The sequence below is a fragment of the Pongo pygmaeus genome, chromosome 2 (assembly GCF_028885625.2).
Source record: "Pongo pygmaeus isolate AG05252 chromosome 2, NHGRI_mPonPyg2-v2.0_pri, whole genome shotgun sequence".
Classification (NCBI taxonomy): Eukaryota; Metazoa; Chordata; class Mammalia; order Primates; family Hominidae; genus Pongo; species Pongo pygmaeus.
The window spans coordinates 53,348,492-53,367,393 of NC_085930.1; the positions used below are offsets into that span (position 1 = coordinate 53,348,492).

The 18,902-nt window shown below is 38.7% G+C and overlaps 1 protein-coding gene across 1 annotated transcript; it reads left to right on the plus strand.

Annotated features, from left to right (window-relative positions):
- The first annotated feature begins 9,847 nt into the window (after positions 1–9,847).
- Positions 9,848–18,078, plus strand: NDUFB4 (NADH:ubiquinone oxidoreductase subunit B4). Its single transcript, XM_054482891.1, has 3 exons — positions 9,848–12,211; positions 16,869–17,015; positions 17,958–18,078. Exons 1-3 carry the CDS (start codon positions 11,852–11,854, stop codon positions 18,018–18,020), a joined length of 570 nt encoding a protein of 189 aa, XP_054338866.1. The 5' UTR covers positions 9,848–11,851; the 3' UTR covers positions 18,021–18,078.
- The last annotated feature ends 824 nt before the right edge of the window (positions 18,079–18,902 follow it).

Here is an 18,902-nt window from a genome sequence, read left to right on the forward strand (position 1 = left end):
AAATGATGAGTTCATGTCCTTTGTAGTGACATGGATGAAATTGGAAATCATCATTCTCAGTAAACTGTCACAAGGACAAAAAACCAAACACCGCATGTTCTCACTCATAGGTGGGAACTGAACAATGAGAACACATGGACACAGGAATGGGAACATCACACTCTGGGGACTGTTGTGGGGTTGGGGGAGTGGGGAGGGATAGCATTAGGAGATATACCTAATGCTAAATGACGAGTTAATGGGTGCAGCACACCAGCATGGCACATGTATACATACGTAACTAACCTGCACATTGTGCACATGTACCCTAAAGCTTAAAGTATAATAATAATAAAATAAAAATTAAAAAAAGAAAAAAAAAGAATACATATAGGATAATTACAATTTTCTAAAACATCCTCTCTGTGGGAAAAAAGATTGGAAGAAAAAAATTTCAAAAATGCTATGTGATTGTCCTTAGGCTGCTGAAAGATGGGTTTCAAATATTTTAATTTTTCATTCTATTTTAAAATTTTCCTATAATGAAATGTATTACTTTTGGAATGGAAAAAATGCTTTAAAACTCCCAAAGAACTTCATTTTACTTTTTATCCTTGTTTAATCCAGGGTAATGCTTATAAGAATAAAAGAAGTTAAAGATACTTCATGTTGAGAATTTAAGTATAATTTGGTAGAAACTCTGAGCAAGCGATACTAAGTTATGTCTTGGCTACCTTCAGTTAGCCATATACACATGAAGCAAACCTCATCACTGGGTCTCCATCCCCTTTCCTTGATCAAGGTGACTATGAAACACTAAGGAGTCTGTTCACCTGGCTGGGTGTGTTGGCTCACACCTGTAGTCCCAGAACTTTGGGAGGCCGAGGTGGGTGGATCATGAGGTCAGGAGTTCAAGACCAGCCTGGCCAACATGGTGGAACCCCGTCTCTACTAAAAATACAAAAAATTAGCCGGGCGCAGTGACAGGCACCTGCAATCCCAGCTACTGAGAAGGCTGAGGCAGGAGAATCGCTTGAACCCGGGAGGTGGAGGTTGCAGTGAGCCAAGATCATGCCACTGCACTCTAGCCTGGGCGACAGAGCAGGACTCCATCATAAAAGAAAAAAAAGAAGTCTGTTCACCTAAAGATCATACCAATGATGGCAGAATACAGACTCTAGCAATAGGTCTAGCAAAGTCTGCTATATTCCACAGCCTTCAGTTTAGCTCGCTGTGGTTGGCCCTAGGTCACCTTGCCATTCTAAGAAGTGGTCATTCACAAACTGGCTTCTGCTGAATTGATTTTCTGGGAATCAGCCTGCTTCTGCTGAGGACAAGCTTGAACCAAAAGATAGGAGACCTCAGGAGGTTAAATTCATAAGCCAATATTTTTAATTAGCCATCCTTGGTATACTTAACAAGTCACAAGAGTTAGATTCTGTAAATAATAGTCTTTCAGAGGCCAGGCCTGTGCTGCATTTTTAGAAAGCCAGAGTCAACCCAGGCAAAAATTTCAATGATATCTTTTATCTGGAGAGAGACCATCTCTCTAGGACTGTTAAACCAAAAGCTATACTACACTCACCCACAATAGCTACAGAATTCCTTGGCAGGGGCTAGTGGTTTCTTCTAGCTGATTCTGAAATTGAAATGTTGAATACCTATCATTTAGAAACATGAAATTCAGCAGCTTTCTTAAAGAGACTTAAACCCACATGGAAGAAAAATATAAAAAGTTTCCTTATAACCTAACCAGCATTAGGGCCTGCCATGTACCCCAAGTCCTGGGCCGGTTTCTTCAGGAGACATGTGGAGTAAGAAACAGAAATTGTTCTTCAGGAGAGGGAGAAAAAAACAAGTACAAAATTGCCTGTAATACCAAGTAGAATAAAAGAAGTAGGATACAAATTTAGAGAAGAGAAAAATCACCTCTACTTGGGGGCCATAAGGGAAGATTTCCAGAGAATGAGGCATTTGAAGCAGCCCTTGATAGACATAAGATTTCAGTCAGCCACAGGCAGCAGGGAAGGTATTAGATAACACTGACGGAGGGAAGAATATTATCAAGCAAAACAAGATATGAAAAAAAAGATAACATGTTCCGATCCAAATTTCTAAAAATGCAAGTGGCCCTATGAACTGAGGACCCAGGAGTCATGGCCTGGCCTATAGCTGGGCTTTGTTTTGCTGGGTATGAACTTGGAGCTCTGTGAACTTTGAGAGGCAGGTGGAGGTGGAGGCTGTTTGACTGGGGGGGCTCCCAGAACAGACTTAAGGAGTGGGGAAGAAGAGGAATAAGAGCTCTTGCTGCTACAGAGATAAGAACTTGGTAGGAAGCAAATAAGAGACACTAAAAAGACATCATTGAGTCATTTTGTTTTGTGATATAACTCCTCTCCTCTCTATCCAGATCAATCTTTGATCACAATCTACATTACTAGACAATGGGTTAGACTTGAATTTTGAGTGTGTGTGTGTGTGGTGGGGGGGTGTATGTGTGTATGGGTTGAGGGGTGGTGGGTATGGAATACATCTTGGAGGTGAGAGTGGGATGAAAGCAGAGGCAGCAAGAGGGGTGTAGGCACATTTGTTTAATAGACTTACTTGGAAGTGAAGAAAGGCAATTAGTCATTCATTCATTCACCACTACTATGTTGTACCAAATGCTGTGCTAGTATCGAGATGCAGTAGATCCAAGTCTGATGTGGTCCTGGTCTTTAAAGAGCCTGCATTCTTGTTGGGGTTGGGGGCAGAGATGAACTAAATAACTTAAAAAATGCCTAATTAGGATTGCAGTTAGTGCTATGAAGGAGAAGCCTATATTGCTATGAAAGTTCGTAGAGGGATTTGACCTTGTTGATTAGTTAAGGGGCTATAGAATTGAGTTCTGAAGGATGAATAGGAATGTAGAGTGTAGTGTTTAAGGTAGAGCAAAGAGTAAGTGCAAAGGCCCTGTGGAAAGAAGGAAGTGAAGACAGGCCAGCATGTCTGAAGCACAGACAGTGATGAGGAGCATAGAGTCAAGTACTGCTGACGAGACAGGAAGCAGACCACCACTGGGTGTTGTAAGTCAGGTAAGGGTTTAATTAGGGTTGATAGGATCATTTATATTTAAGAAGGCCACTCTGGCTGCTGTATGGAAAAGGAATGAGAGTATGACAAGAGTAGATGTATGCAAGAAAATCAACTAAGAAGCTGCTTCTCTCCCCAGGGAAAAGATGATGATAGGGCTATACTTTATCACAAATAAGAAAGCATGACATAGCCTCAGCTAAGAGGATTAACTCTCTTTTATATTAAATTGAAAGCGTGCAAGAAAATGTCACCTTACACTTTGTAGGAAACTTATTGTTCCTTTCAAGTACAAATATGTGCTTATGTAAGTGACTTTAGCAGTAAGAACAGATATATGCTAACACTAGGATGAAAAGACTGTCTCTGAAGAAGTGGAATGCAAAATGTAATATTCATAAGCTTTTGGATATGTCTACATGACAGATGTGTTTCTAAGTGTACCGTATATTTTAGGCAGAATGTTTTTTCTTGGCTGGTTTGTATACAGCACACTGAATGGATAGAGGGAGCAAAGCATTATATATGAGTTACTTTTTCTTTATATACAAACAATTCACAGAGGCATTCCCACTAAAATGCTTCCATTTCACCTTCAATTCATCTTGAATACTCTAATTTTGTTCAAGGAGAAATTAACAAATCACAATGGCATTGGGAGATTATAATACACCTCTATAGATCAAATAGACGAAATGAATAAAGATATGAGAGATTCAAACCACACAATTAACAAGCTTGATCTAACCCTGCACTCAATAAATATGGAATATATCTATTCTTTTTAAGCTCACATGGAACTATTATATACATTGACTATGTATGATTACAAGATAAGTTCATTTTCTAATAACAGAATATGTATAATTTTTGCATTTTTCTATATGTATGTTAAATTTCCATAAAATAGCTTGTTTTTTAAAAAAGCCAAACCAAACCAGAGCAAAGAGAAAGTCTCAAAGAGAGACTCAGCAAATTTCAAAGGAATATCACACAAGTTTCTCTGACAATAAAGCAATTAAATTGAAATTTAACAATAAAAACTTAAAACATTTTTTGGAAAGCAAAAAATGCGTTTCTAAAGAATTTGTGACTTAAGAAAAAAATCATACTGGAAACTGTCAAATACTCAGAACTGTATATGAATGAAAATAATAATAATAACTTGTGGAGATGTAATTAAATAAAATGCACAGAATAATATGCATGTATTATAAAACATAAAAACAAAAATGAATGAGAAAGCATTCAGTTTAAAAATCTAGAAGAAAGACATTAGAGTAAGTGCAAGAAAAGCAGAAGAGAGGAAAAATTATTGATTAGAAGTGATTAACTAAATAAAAATGAATCACAAATTTCCAGCAATTTACTCTGTGGATATCAATGATCTGACTCTAAGGTTTATATGGAGCAGCAAAAGACCCAGAATAGCCAATACAATATAAATAAATAAATACTGGGCCAAGACCTTAACAGACACCTCACCAAAGAAGACACACAGATGACAAATAAGCACATGAAAAGATGCACCATGACATGTATCATCAGGAAAATGCAAATTGAAACAACAATGAGCCACCCCTATACACCTATTAGAATTGTCAAAATCAGAACACTGACAACATCAAATGCTGGAGAGAATGTGGAGCAACAGGAATGCTCATTCATCACTTGTGGGAATGCAAAATGGTACAGCCACTTTGGAAGACAGTTTGGTGCTTTCTTATGAAACTAAATATAGTCTTTTTTTTTTTGAGATAAAGTTGAACTCTGTTGCCCAGGCTGGAGTACAGTGGTGAGATCTCAGCTCACTGCCAGCTCTGTCTCCCGGGTTCAAGTCAACCTTGTGCCTCAACCTCCTGAGTAGCTAGGATTACAGGCGCCTGCCACCATGCCTGGCTAATTTTTGTATTTTTAGTAGAGATAGGGTTTCACCATGTTGGCCAGGCTGGTCTCAAACTCCTGACCTCAGGTGATCCACCTGTCTTGGCTTCCCAAAGTGCTGGGATTACAGGTGTGAGCCACTGCACCCAGCCAAAACTACACATATTCTTACCATACAATTCAGCAATTATGCTCCTTGGTATTTACCTAAAGGAGTTGAAAGCTTATGTCCACACTAAAACCTGCAAGTGGATGTTTATAGTAGCTTTATTCATAATTACCAAAACTTAAAAGCAACCAAGATGTCCTTCAGTAGGTGAATGGATGAATAAATTGTGGTACATGAAGACAATGGAATGTTACCCAGCCCTAAAAAGAAATGAGCTATGAAGCCATGAAAAGATACGAAGGAACCTTAAGTGCATATTTCTAAATGAAAGAAGACAATCTGAAAAGGCCGGATACTGTAGGATTCCAACTACTGACATTCTAGAAAAGGCAAGATTATGGAAAGAGAAAAAGATCAGTGGTTGCCAGAGGTTGGCGAGAAGGTGAGAGGAAGGTTGAATATGCAGAGCACAGGTAATTTTTAGGGCAGGGAAAATACGTTGTATGATACTATAACATTGGATATGTGTCATTATAGGTTTGTCCAATACATAGAATGTGCAACACCAAGAGTGAACCACAATGTAAACTATGGACTTTGGGTAATAATGATGTCAATGTTGGTTCATCAGTTGTAACAAATGTACTACTCTGGTGGAGGATGTCGATAATGGGGGAGGCTGTCTATATGGGGGCACAGTTGGTATATGGACAATCTCTGTATCTTCCTCTTAATTTTGCTGTGAAACTAAAACTGCCCTAAAAAATAAAATCTTCTTAAAAGTGGGTTCTATTAAAAGATGAAGTAGACAATCCTCTAGCAGAATGGATGAAGGAAAAAGCAATCAATAATATTAGAAGTAAAGGGAGGAACATAATTATAAAGACAGTGGAGATCAAAAAAACTCATAGGATGAGATTAGAAACTCTATGGCAGTACATTTGAAACAAGATATTTGAGAAAATATAAATTATCAAAATTAATTCAAGAAGAAAGAGAAAAACTGAACAAACCAACAACCATTACAGACATTAAAATAATATCCAAAAATCTCCCCTGAAAAAACATGGAAGGCCCAGACAGTTATACAAGTTAATTCACCAAGCCTTCATCGGATAGTCCCTATCTTATACAAACTGTTTTGGAGAGTTAAAAAAAAAAAAAAAAAAAGAGAAATCTATCCAACTCATTTCATGTAAATATACTGCCCTCATTAAAAAAGAAAGAAGTATATCCCATGTATTCATGTAAATATAATAACAAAACTAGACAAGAACAAAATAAGCTAAAAAGAACATTTAGAGCCAATTCACCTATAAACATAAATGACAAAATTCAAAGTAAAATGCTAACAAATGTAATTCACCAGCATATTAAGAAACATACATCATAGCCATGACATAGGGTAAATTCCAGAATGCAAAACAACTCCACATCAGAACAACTTACCAAGCTATCTGCCTTTTTAATAGGCTAATAGACAAAAAACAGATAATAGATCTTAAAAATGTTGAAATAGCATTTGATCAATTAAACATCCATACATGTTTAAAAAATAAAAACCTTTGCCAAGGAATATAAGGGAATTTTCTTAACCCAATAAAGGGGTTCTGTCAAAACTTATAGTAAGCATCATATATGATGGTGAAATATCAGATTATTTTCTATTAGAGTTGGGAACAAGATAGGAGACCCCCTATTTCCACTATTATGCAACATTGTACTAGAGGTCCTAGCAAATCCAATAGGAGAGAGAGAAACTAAGTTTAAGACTTGGAAAAGAAAAGGCAAGACTGCTATTTGCACGAGATATGACTGACTACATAGACGAATCCTAAAGAATGTAAAGAAAAGCTAATAGGACTAATAAAAATTTTAACAAGGTTACTGATTCCAAGATAAGTATATAAAAATCAATAATATTCCCATATCCCAGCAATAACCAATTGGAAGATATAATCGGAAAAGTAAACAACAGCAGCAATAAAAATCTATTACTGTATTAGAGAGGCAAGAGTTCTTTATGGAGAAAGTTACAAAACATGATTGAAGGACATAAAAGGAGACCTGACTAATGATCATGGATGGGAAGATACAATATTTACAAAGATGTCTATTCTCCCCAAGTCAAGCTATAAATTTAGTGCAATTCCAATAAAAATCTCAATGGATTTTTTTGTAGGACTTGATAACTTAATTCTAAAATTCATCTGAAAGAGAAGAGGAACAAATGTAGCTTAGACGATTTTGAACTATGATAAAACAGAGGGATTTGCCCCATGAAATAACAAGATATTACAAAGCCATAGTAAAAACATATAAAAGTAACATATGTTTGTCATGGACACGCCTTGTATTCTCAAAGTGCTTGCTGGATACATTACCACTTAGAAAGAAAGTAGTCCTAGGTGGGTCTTTTCTAAATATCATAAACTTCTGTGGCTTAGGTGTACCTATTGGGTGAAAACAGTTGTATGCTTATTCATGACTGATCAGGACACTGCCCAAGTCAACAGAACTACAGAGGAGTTGAATACAATGAAAGCCAACCTCCCATGTGGTGCTTTGGGGCAATCTAGATTGAAGTGTCAAATGGACCCAGTATGTCTTCTTTTGGAGGAAGAGTAAGTGCTAGGTAAACAAATAGAAAGTGGGTTATTAAGCTCAAGTAGGACCCTGAAAACCCTAAAATATTGTTCTTATTCTCCCTTAGGGCTGCTGTTCATTCCAATATTGGGAGGCAAGGTCCCAGGTTGGCTATACAACCAAAGAGATGACTGTCCTTGCTACCCCATGTTCCTGGATCTCCTTGCCAATTAAATTAATTCACATAGTACTCTCTGTCTCTTCCTTGCAACCTTAATAAAACTAACAAGAAGATCCAGGTTTGAGGAAGATCCAGGTTTCGGAGGCTTCTTTAAGAAAAATTACACAAAATTACAAGTACAGTTAGAAATAAATGAGAAAAATCACAATAAATTACAAATTTAAAACAAACATCACAAAATGAAATATATAAAAGAAATAATAAAATATTTGTATTAATTTTCTGATATACCTCTATATTTTTTCCTATATATTTTGGCTGCATACACTTTGTTTACCTCTTCAGATGGCAAGATTGTTGTAATATTGTATTCTATAGAGGAAAAAGCAAGACAATGCAGTGCTTTCTTGATTCACCTTTCTCACAGTTTCTATATCCACCTATTCACCTTCTGTTCCCCAAAACCCTGCCCTATCCACATAACTTAACCACCCCTTCCCATTTGCATTCCTTCTTCACTTCACCACATCAACCCCCTTCTTCCAGCCAAACACAGGTACATATATTTTGTCCTTGTAACCCATGACCTGATAAATTCTGTTAGGAGGTTTCTTAGGAAGTAAAAGTCTTCAAAACAGGAAATATTCATTGATGAAATGACAACTTGTGAAATTGTTCCCCACTTAAATTGTCCCATCTTTTAACCTTAGTGCCTATACCCACTTCTATCAAAATCCTTGTCATTCATTTGGAAATATCCAGCCCTCAAATACAACTGAAATCTATTGCAAATCAAAAGCGCAAATTTGCAAAAGATATGGAATTTCATGATCTTGAAATTGATGTTAGTAAACTGCTGGATCCACATGCAAAGTCATTAATAAAGGAGGACTTCACAGAGTTGGACCAGATAACAAGTGAAAAAGAGAAAATCAGTGAGAACGATGTTGACATCAATACATCAAAAAGAAATAATCTGATTTCAAAGGATTAAGAGATGTCTTTGGGAAAACTAGATAAACACCTCCAAAACTTTTGCAAATAAGACCCTGCAGCAAAAATCAAATGCACAGTGAAGGATAATGAGCCATATAAAAAATTATGTCTCTCCTCCAAAACAACATTTGAGTTACTAGAATTAGCACATACTTGCAATTGTAACCTAACGTGTTAAATATAAGATAAATTCATTTTTATAAGTTTTGGTTGAATTTTTTTCAATACAAAGTTAAAATCAAGTCTTTTTCTTTCACTCTTTCACTATGGAATCTATGTCTCTATCTTTAATGGATTCATTCTAAGAGGGCCTTTTCTGGTACCAATTATATTTGGAAAAGAAAGACCTTTTGTACTCATCTCTGTTTTACAAGCATGTAATATATTTTAATACCACCACTCCCCCACTGGAAATTGTAAAAAATACAGACTCTTGGGTTCCTCTGCCATACCAATTTTGAATCTCCGGGTGGAGAACGGGAACTAGGAGTTAAAAAAAAATTCCATATTTTAATTTACTAATTATTTTTACTTCATTTTTTTTTTTAGAGGTGCAGTCTCACTATGTTGCCTAGGCTGGACTCAAACTCCTGGGATCAAGGGATCTTCCGGCCTCAGCCTCTCCAGTAGCTGGGACTACAGGTACATGCTACTACACCTGGCTAAACTCCCTTTTTTTAACACTCATCATAAGCAATCCTCGTGATAATCAGGCAAGTGTGGTAATAACTACTTTAACTCATCCAAAGCTTTCTTTATAGTAACCTTAAGAAATCTTCTTTAACCTAGTCAGCTGGTTTGAGGTAGGAGGTAGGACTCGGACACCGAACCAAATTGAGCACTAGCCTAAACAGGTCGGAGGTGGAAGCCGCTTTCCATCAGATACACACACCAGTGTGTCAGTTCCTCATTGCCATGGCAACACCCGGGCGTTACCACCCCTTTCCAGGGAAATGACCTGATGACCCAAAAGTTACTACCCCTTCCCTAGAAATGTCTGCATAAACTGCCTCTTTTCTTTTTTGTTTGTTTGTTTGTTTGAGACGGAGTCTCGCTCTGTCGCCCAGGGTGGAGTGCAGTGGGGCGATCTCGGTTCACTGCAAGCTCCGCCTCCCGGGTTCACGCCATTCTCCTGCCTCAGCCTCCCAAGTAGCTAGGACTACAGGCGCCCGCCACTACGCCCGGCTAATTTTTTTTTTTGTATTTTTAGTAGCGACGGGGTTTCACCGTGTAAGCCAGGATGGTCTCGATCGCCTGACCTCGTGATCCGCCCGCCTCGGCCTCCCAAAGTGCTGGGATTACAGGCGTGAGCCACCGCGCCCGGCCAAACTGCGAAATGTGGGTATAAATGTGACTCAAAGCTGGCCTGAGCTGGTGCTTTGTGCCTATGAGGTGGCCCTGCTCTACAGGACCAGTCACGGCTGTGACATCACCAAAGCTGTAACACTGCCTCTTCAATAAGATTGTTTTCTTCTACCTCCGGGTTGCCCTTGAATTCTTTCCTGGGCAAAGCCAAGTTCCCTGGTTGCCTAAGCCCCACTTTGGGGCTCGCCTGCCCTGCATCAGTTCATACTCGCTGGACTCATTTCTTTATCCTTTTATTCTTTTTACATGCTCTCCTTCCTAGATCAGTGTCTAATCTATACAGGTTTTTGAAACTTTATGTAGTCTTTAGAATTTTATAACCTGCTCTTGCTTTTCATATTGTATTATTTTCTTAGTATTTCAAAACACCTTTGAACAAGTCAGAATTTCCTTTTTTTTCTCCTTTAAAATTGAGTCTGAGTAACTCGTCTTGTGTTCATTTTTTCTACATTCTCTCAGCCTATATTCTCATGAGTCCATTTTGCTCTATATTCATCTGGACATTAGACTACTTTGCAAATATTACCATTTCTGCCTATTCTTTCTGTACTGCCTGATTGTCAGCTCCCGGAAGACAAACACCCCATCTTCCATTTTGTCTGGATTTCCCCCACTGAGCCTAGAAGATTGACTTAACACTGACTAGTGTGCTGTGTGCTTCACGCGGTGGGTGCTTAATAAATATTTTAAAACAGTATTAAAATGTTGAATAAATTTGACAGCAGTGCTGCTTCTCATCACTTCAAATGCCAACACTTTCTAGGTCCCTTTTCTAACAACCATTTCCCAACATACTTACGCGCCCCCAGATGTTTCAGCCAAGCTGGGGCTCTCTTTTGATCCATCTTTCTTTGCCCGAGTTATGGAAATATTGTTTACATTTTTTCCCCTGAGGAGAAGGGGAACCCAAAGACCCTGCTGTGAAATTTGAAGTTGCTTTTTCTCCTTGGTAATTGGGGAGAAGGAAGGACAGTAGGGATAGAGAAGGTTTTATTTCCGATTACTTCAGTTTTCGCCCCAGATCGTCTTTTACAATAAGATACAATGCCCCTATGAGTATTTTCATACCTGTAAGGATGTTTTTAATTCTTTGCATCTGAAGAGTGCTAAGGATTTTAGGCAAGAGGTTTTAGTATTTTAACTAAGATATTTTCTCATGAGCTTTATTCAGTATCTCATTTTCTTCCTGACCTTCTATAGTCAGTCAGGCAACATTTCTCTTATAACATCATTTTTCCTGTTAATCATTATTTCGTACTTGTGAAAAATAAGCTTACACTTAATGTTGTATGAATCTTGCATGGTAAAGTACAGAAAAGCTTATTCTCTTCTTCTTGGGTGGGGAATTCTGTTTTGCAAAGCACTTTGTGATCCATTTGTTAGCTTATTTAATCCTCACAACAACTTTGCTAGGTGGACAGGAGTCATTATCTCCAGGATAAGGAAAAGGAAACTCAGAGACTTTAAGTGACTTATCCAAGGTGACACAGCACGGTTAGACCCACAATGAAAACCCGGACTTCTGACTCCACAGCCAGTCCCACACAGCTCAACTTTACATAATAAGCCCTGGTTATGTCAGTAGAGACAAGGCTGCTAGGAAGAAGCAGCAGGGTGACAGATGAGTAGGTGGGGAGCGGCGGTGGGGCAGGGCGCACTGCGAGAAGAGCACTTCGCGCATGCGCATATCACCGAGCGAACGCTGCCGTGTTCAGGAAGGTAGGAGAAAGAGGCCAAGCTCCATGTTAACGTCATCACCAACCTCTGCTAACGCGCAGGCGCACTTCCTGAAGCTGAAGGTCAGCATAGGAAAAGGGCCTCAGAATCGCGCAGGCGCAATTGTGGCTTGGGTCGCCAAGATGTCGTTCCCAAAGTATAAGCCGTCGAGACTGAGTCCTCTGCCTGAGACCCTCGACCCAGCCGAATACAACATATCTCCGGAAACCCGGCGGGCGCAAGCCGAGCGGTTGGCCATAAGAGCCCAGCTGAAACGAGAGTACCTGCTTCAGTACAACGATCCCAACCGCCGAGGGCTCATCGTGAGTGTGGGGCCTCCCGGGCGGGAATAGGGCCCGAGTCCTGGGAGAGACCGAGGGAGACCACGCAAAGGGTCGGCCACCGCTCCCGATCAGTATCTCAGACGCAGGTCCTCTTCCAGGCCTAGCCAACTCACTACCCTTTCACCTTTGCCAGAGCTTGGCCCTCGAGAGGACCGGCTCTGGACTCAGACCTGGCTGGGTTTGAATCCTGGCTTGATCACTTCGTGCCTGCGTGACCTTAAGAACGTTATTCACTCTGCTTATCCTCGATTTTCTGTCTGCAAAATGGGCGTAATATAGTGCTTACTCTTTTATCAGGCTGTTAGGATTAAATGAGATGGAGCATGTGACTGTCCTAGCACAGTGCCTCGTTCGTAAGGCATGTTCAGAAAATGTTTCTACATATATGCATATATTACATTATATATATATTACATTACATATATATACATATATTACATTATATATATTCTATATATGTGCATATATAACATATTCTATGTATATGCATATGTATTATATATATTCTATATATATGCATATATATTATATATATTCTATGTATATGCATATATATTATATGTATTATATATATATGCATATGTATTATATATATATATATAATTTTAAAGAGCTGGTGTTTACCTTTCAGTTCACAGCTCATAGGGATACCGCTCTCTCCTGATGGGAATACAGTGATTCCTTCAACCTGCATCTCTTAAAGACCCTGAAGCTTGCTGAAGTTCTAGGCTTTGGAGTCAGAACCCAAAGTACTACTCATTGGCTAACTCTATTACCTTGGGCAACTTTAACTCCTCTGAATTATAGTTTCCTGGTTTCATATATAAATGATGTTCATTCTTCATAGAATTATGAGGTTAAATAAGATAGTCTGTGTAACATTCCCAGTACATAATATATGCCCAGTAAACTGGTAGTTAACAGGTGTGCTTTCATTAGATAGTTTTCTATAAGGAGTTAAGTAGGTTAAATACGATGTTAACAGAACAGGACTTTTCCCACACGTTGCATTGGTGTTTTGGAATTTTTGGAAGTTATGAGGATTGAATGAAAGTTACAATGTGCCAGGAACTGTGCTAAAACTCTTTTTGAGTATTATTTACATATCACAACTATTTGGATAATTAAGCTCTACTACTGTCCCCATTTTACAGATGAGAAGACAACATGGGAAGGACAAGTAGGTCATACAGAGATACCCCTTTAGTAGGTGATAGAGCAAAATTCTAACCCTGGTTTGTGTAACCCACAGCATGTGCTTTTAACTAGTTGGCTGTACTGTCTCCAGCCAGAACCTTGTTAACTTGGGGAGAGGGTGCAGAGAGACACATTTATTACAAACTCACATGATTGGGTTTGATGTGTTAGTGTGATGCATTAAAAAAGAATAAGGCCTCAGTCAGACCTGAAATTGAAACCGAGATCTTCTGTCTTCTAGCTGTATGCCTCAGGGTAGTTTCAATTTTCTCATGTGTAAATAGAGGTAATACTACCAGTCTCTTTGGTTCTGTTGATTAAATGAGTGTGTGACACTATCATTTATTAATCAATACATGTAAATTCTCTTGCCTAATTTTTTTTTTTTTCCCTTGAGACAGGATCTTACTCTGTCACCCAGGCTGGAGTGCAGTGGTACGATCTCGGCTCACTGCAACCTCTGCCTCCTGGGCTCAAGCTGTCCTCCCACCTCCGCCTTCCAAGTAGCTGGGAACACAGATGTGCGCTACCATGTCCGGTTAATTTTTTGTATTTTTTATAGAGACAGATTTTCATCATTTTGCCCAGGCTGGTCTTGAACTCCTGAGCTCAAGCGATCCTCCTGTCTCTGCCTCTCAGAGTGCTGGGATTACAGACTTGAGCCACTGTGCCTGGCCATCTTGCCTAATCTTTAAGAATGATTGATTGAATCAATAAATAATGGCTCAGGGTCTGTTATGGCCCTATTTTACATGCCAAGATAACAATGGAGATCAAAACAGGCAAAAATTCCTGTCCTTGTAGAACAAACTTTCTAGTAGGGGAGACAAGAAACAAGTTAAAAAATTAAAATCATTTAACGTGTTAGGTAGTGGTAAGTGATGAGAAAAAAAATAAAGCAGGGGAGATTTGGAGTGTGTGTAAGTAGTAGGGGAGGTTAGCAGCTATGATCTTAGGCCCAGGGAAGGCTGCTGTTTGAAGGTGACATCTGAATAAAGATCTGAAAGAAGTGGGGTGAGGGACCTAGCTCTCTAGGAAGGCAGCATACTCATCAGGGAACAGCAAGTGCAAGGGCCATTAGGCAGGAGAGTGTCAGGTTAATTGAAAAAACACTGGAGAGACCATTGTGACTAAAGTGGAGAAAGATGAGGGCAGAGTGAGACAAGATCACACCAGGCCTTGTAGGTAATTGTAAGGACTTTTACCGAATAGGGAATTTCATGATCTGGACTTAACAATTTCTCTAGCTGCTTAGTTAAGAATTGACTGTGGGGGAAAGGACAGGATCAGGGAGACTAGGAGGCTTTTGTAGTAATCCAGTCTCTGTTGATAGTGGCTACCAGGGTGGTGGCAGAAGGCGGTGAGAAATGGTAGATTCTGGGTGTATTTTAAAAGTAGAGCCAACCAGGTTTGCTGACAGACTAGATGTAGTGTATGAAAGAGGAGTCAAGGATGACTCCAAGGTTTTTGACCTAAGTGATTTTAAGAATAAAGTTGCCTTTTACTAAGAAACACAGGAATGTGAGAGGAGAAGGTATGGAGGTGGAGTAGACTGTTGGGAAATCAGTTTGGGGTATGTGACATTTTAGATGCCTGTTAGACTGTATGTCAGAGTTGAGCAGTTGGTTGGATATTAAGTCTGGAGCTCAGGGTAGAGTTACAGGGCTGGAGGTAAAATTTTGGGAATGATCAGCCTTTAGATAGATTATTTAAAGTCATCTGACTAGATGACATCATCAAGGGAGTAAATGTAGATAGGAAAGACCAGCAAGGTCTGAGGTCCAATATTAAGAGATTGGGGAGATGAGGAGGAAAAGAGCAAAGAAATGAAGAGAGAATGGCCATAGAGTTAGCAGGAAATCCAAGCAGGTGTGGGCCTGGAAGTCAAGTGAAGAAATGATTTTCAGGAGTTTTCACCATGTCAGATGCTACTGAGAGTGCATTGGACTTTTAGTGATGTCAGAGGAGGAAAACTCTCTTCATAGTGTGTCTTAACATTACCGGGCTTAATGAACTATGGTCATGGGGCAATTGGTATTTTTATGAAATGAAATGTCTGTTTCTGGAAGACAGATCTGGCAGATATTAAAGCACAGAGAGGTGATTAGCAAATTGAGAAGTCTGCCATTTGATAGTCATTCAGGTACATTTATAGCAGAAAGGATGTAAGAATAGATGCATTAATCCTTTCAGCTGTTGAGCTTTAACATCCCCTTGGACCTACATCTGTGTCTTTACCCTCTTTTTTCTTGTTGGCAGTATAGGCATAATAATAAACAATGCTGCAGAACACTTGCATGTGCTTTCATTTTAATGTGGTGTGATAACGTCAATAGTTTCTAGAACAGCAGAAGATATTTTGGGACTTTGTATCTAGTAGTGAGTGCTTACACCCTTGAGGAATTTCAGTCTGATTGAAAGGAACGGGAGCATTTCCATCATAAGTTTTTTTTTTTTTTAACTTCTGAGCTGCAGCTGATTATCTCAGGGTAAATTGTAATTTAGTTTGAAATATGACTGTGGAAGACCTTGTGAAATTATTTTAGTCCTACAAATCATGACTTCTTGATGTTGGTTAGGACCTTGAATATTCATGTTATATATTAAAGTCTTAAAGCTGATTTTATTTGCTTATTTTTATCTGTCAGTTAATTGGAGAGACTAATTTTGTAAAATCACTTGGGCATTTAGCTAATTAAATTTATGTGTTTGTGGGTAGATTTGCTATTCATGGATAGTTATTCTAGTATAAATATATTAAAATGGACAATTATGTTCTTAACCAAGACCGTCTGATTATTTTTCTTTAACAACTTTGACCTTTCTACAAAACTTCTAATAGTGTGAAATGTCTGAATTAATGCTTTTAAAATATCAGTCAGGTCAGCTTAAAAAACTTACAGTTCAGCTAGCCTACCCCCTCCTTCATCTTCCTACAGCTTATTTGTAGCCTGGAAAGACTGTTTTGGTGATAGCATTAGAAAGGGTCCTGGAAACAAAATACAAAGCATGATAGAGCATATGAAATCTGTTTCTCTTCATTGGGAATACTGCATGGTTCTGATGGTCACACTTGACAATGAAGCTAAAAACAGTCCAGAGAAGAATAGATGAAAATGACAAAGGAGAAAAAGTGGCTTCTCTGACAGTTAGATTAGGTTAGATTAGTTAGATTAAGATTAGGATTCTTAAATAAACAGAAAGCTAATTAGTGATATGAGCCTTATACATTCTGAAGGATTTGAACAAGATCATTAGAATTCAAAAAACACCAGAAATGAAAGATCTTTCCTGAAGCTGTTTAGGAATATTCATGATATACCCTTAACTGTTCTAGAGAACAAAATGTGTCTGTGCTCCTTCACAAAAGTCCCTATGAATTTGTTTCTCAATATGATCCTTCTTAAGTTCTATAACTTTTTGTTTTCATTAATTTTAGGAAAATCCTGCCTTGCTTCGTTGGGCCTATGCAAGAACAACAAATGTCTATCCTAATTTCAGACCCACTCCTAAAAACTCACTCATGGGAGCTCTGTGTGGATTTGGGCCCCTCATCTTCATTTATTATATTGTCAAAACTGAGAGGGTAAGTATTCAGACCAGATGTTTAGTATTTGAGTGATAGGTTCCCTTTCTAGGGACCAGCTGCAGCTCTGTCTCTTGAAGATTGCCACCAGTGCCCCTCCCACCTTGGGGCTGTCCTCTGCCTTCCCTTCCTCTCTTCTTTTATCTTTATTCCTTTCCAGCAGGAGTTAAAACAGAAAGTTTTCAGTTACCTTTGTCTATTTTTCTTAGTTCATTTGTTTTTTAAAAAGATGATGTTTATTGGATTAAGTATTAGCAGAATACATAAATCATTTAGTGCGTTTCCTGTTTGCGTGAATTCTATTTATGTTGGTCACATTTTGCAAATTAATGTTAAAACCTATTAATACTCTAGGGACAGAGAAGCACAAGCTGCCTGTGTGGGGAATAGCTGCCGTCAGCAGCCTGGGTATATGATTGGAGAGAAAGTCAAGCTGATCTTTAGCACCAAACCATTCCACATCTGGTACTAGCTGCAGCCCCCAGGCTTGTGTTGCCACTGGAGCCCACTCGTCTAGCTTTGTCTTTAACTAGCCCATCTGCATTCCCATTAGAGCTCATGTATTTTGATTATCTGGTAAATGATCTACTTAACAGAAAGGTAGTCCACACTTTCCCAGAAAGTGTTTGCATTTTGCTTTCAATGTACGGTTTTATGGGATAATATATTTCTAATGACTAAAATGTGAGTAAGATGTTTTTGAATAGGAGCATTTTCTTACTGTGTCTTTAGTTCCTCGGATTACTGTTTCTTCGCACACTCCCTGGGCTTTAGACAGTGGGATTGCAATTAGGTTTGGAGTGTTTCATTCTGTTTGTCAGTTGTACCATGGGTTGTGCCAAAATGCAGTTTTTCTTACCTTTTTTATTTATTTATTTTTATCTAATATAGCCAACTGGCAGAATATATTGTCTTTAATGTACTTTTTTTCTGTCTTTACAGGATAGGAAAGAAAAACTTATCCAGGAAGGAAAATTGGATCGAACATTTCAGCTCTCATATTAAGTCTGGCAATGATGACTATATGTATTCCTGCCTAAATAAATCGTCTATTAATCATTAAGTAGTAGTTTCTCTTTCTTAGTATTACCTTGATTCAATGTTAAAAACTTACCAACACCCTAACAACACAGAAGCAGAAGCAGCCCGTGTTGGGAATCTGCTGTCAGAGTGACAGCAAACTGGACATTGAATGAATGAACATAAACTTCATTAAACTGTGAGCTCTTAGAAAGTACAGATTCTACAATCAGTTGTTCAACAAGCAAGTGTTAACTATTAGCCAGGCATTATGTTATGTGCAGAGAATACAACAGTCAGTAAGACAGAGCCTGTTCTTAAGGAGTATGTACTCTGACAGCTGTTTATTGAACAATTATTTGAGTGCTTACTACCATCTGGTACTATTTAATACCTAAGCCCTTGTCTGGCCCCAGCTGCAGTGGTAAATACAGCCAAACTAACATCAATGTAAAAAAATACAATCGAGATTCAGGAAAATGATGTAGGCAAGCTGAGGAGAAGCAGTTCCACCTGAGGAATTTAGGGAGGTGGCATTTGATCTAGGCTCTGAAGTTCACGAGGCTGACAGGACAAAACAGGAGCATGAAAGGGCAAGGTGTGTTGGGTATGGCTGGATTGTGGGCTACTGTGGGGTGAGGAGATGGAGCGTGGAGGTCATGCTGAGGAACAGAAATATAATGGTTAGGGGCTTGAGCTTTGGAGGTCAAATCTGGGCTAGAATCCTAGCTCAAGTTAAACAGTTGGAATACTGGGCCTCCATATGCTCATCTATAGCATGGAGATAGCCTACTACCTCACAAGGTCATGAAGATGACAATGAAATAACAGTATTATGCTTTGTAGTTAAGTCTGGAAACAGTAGGG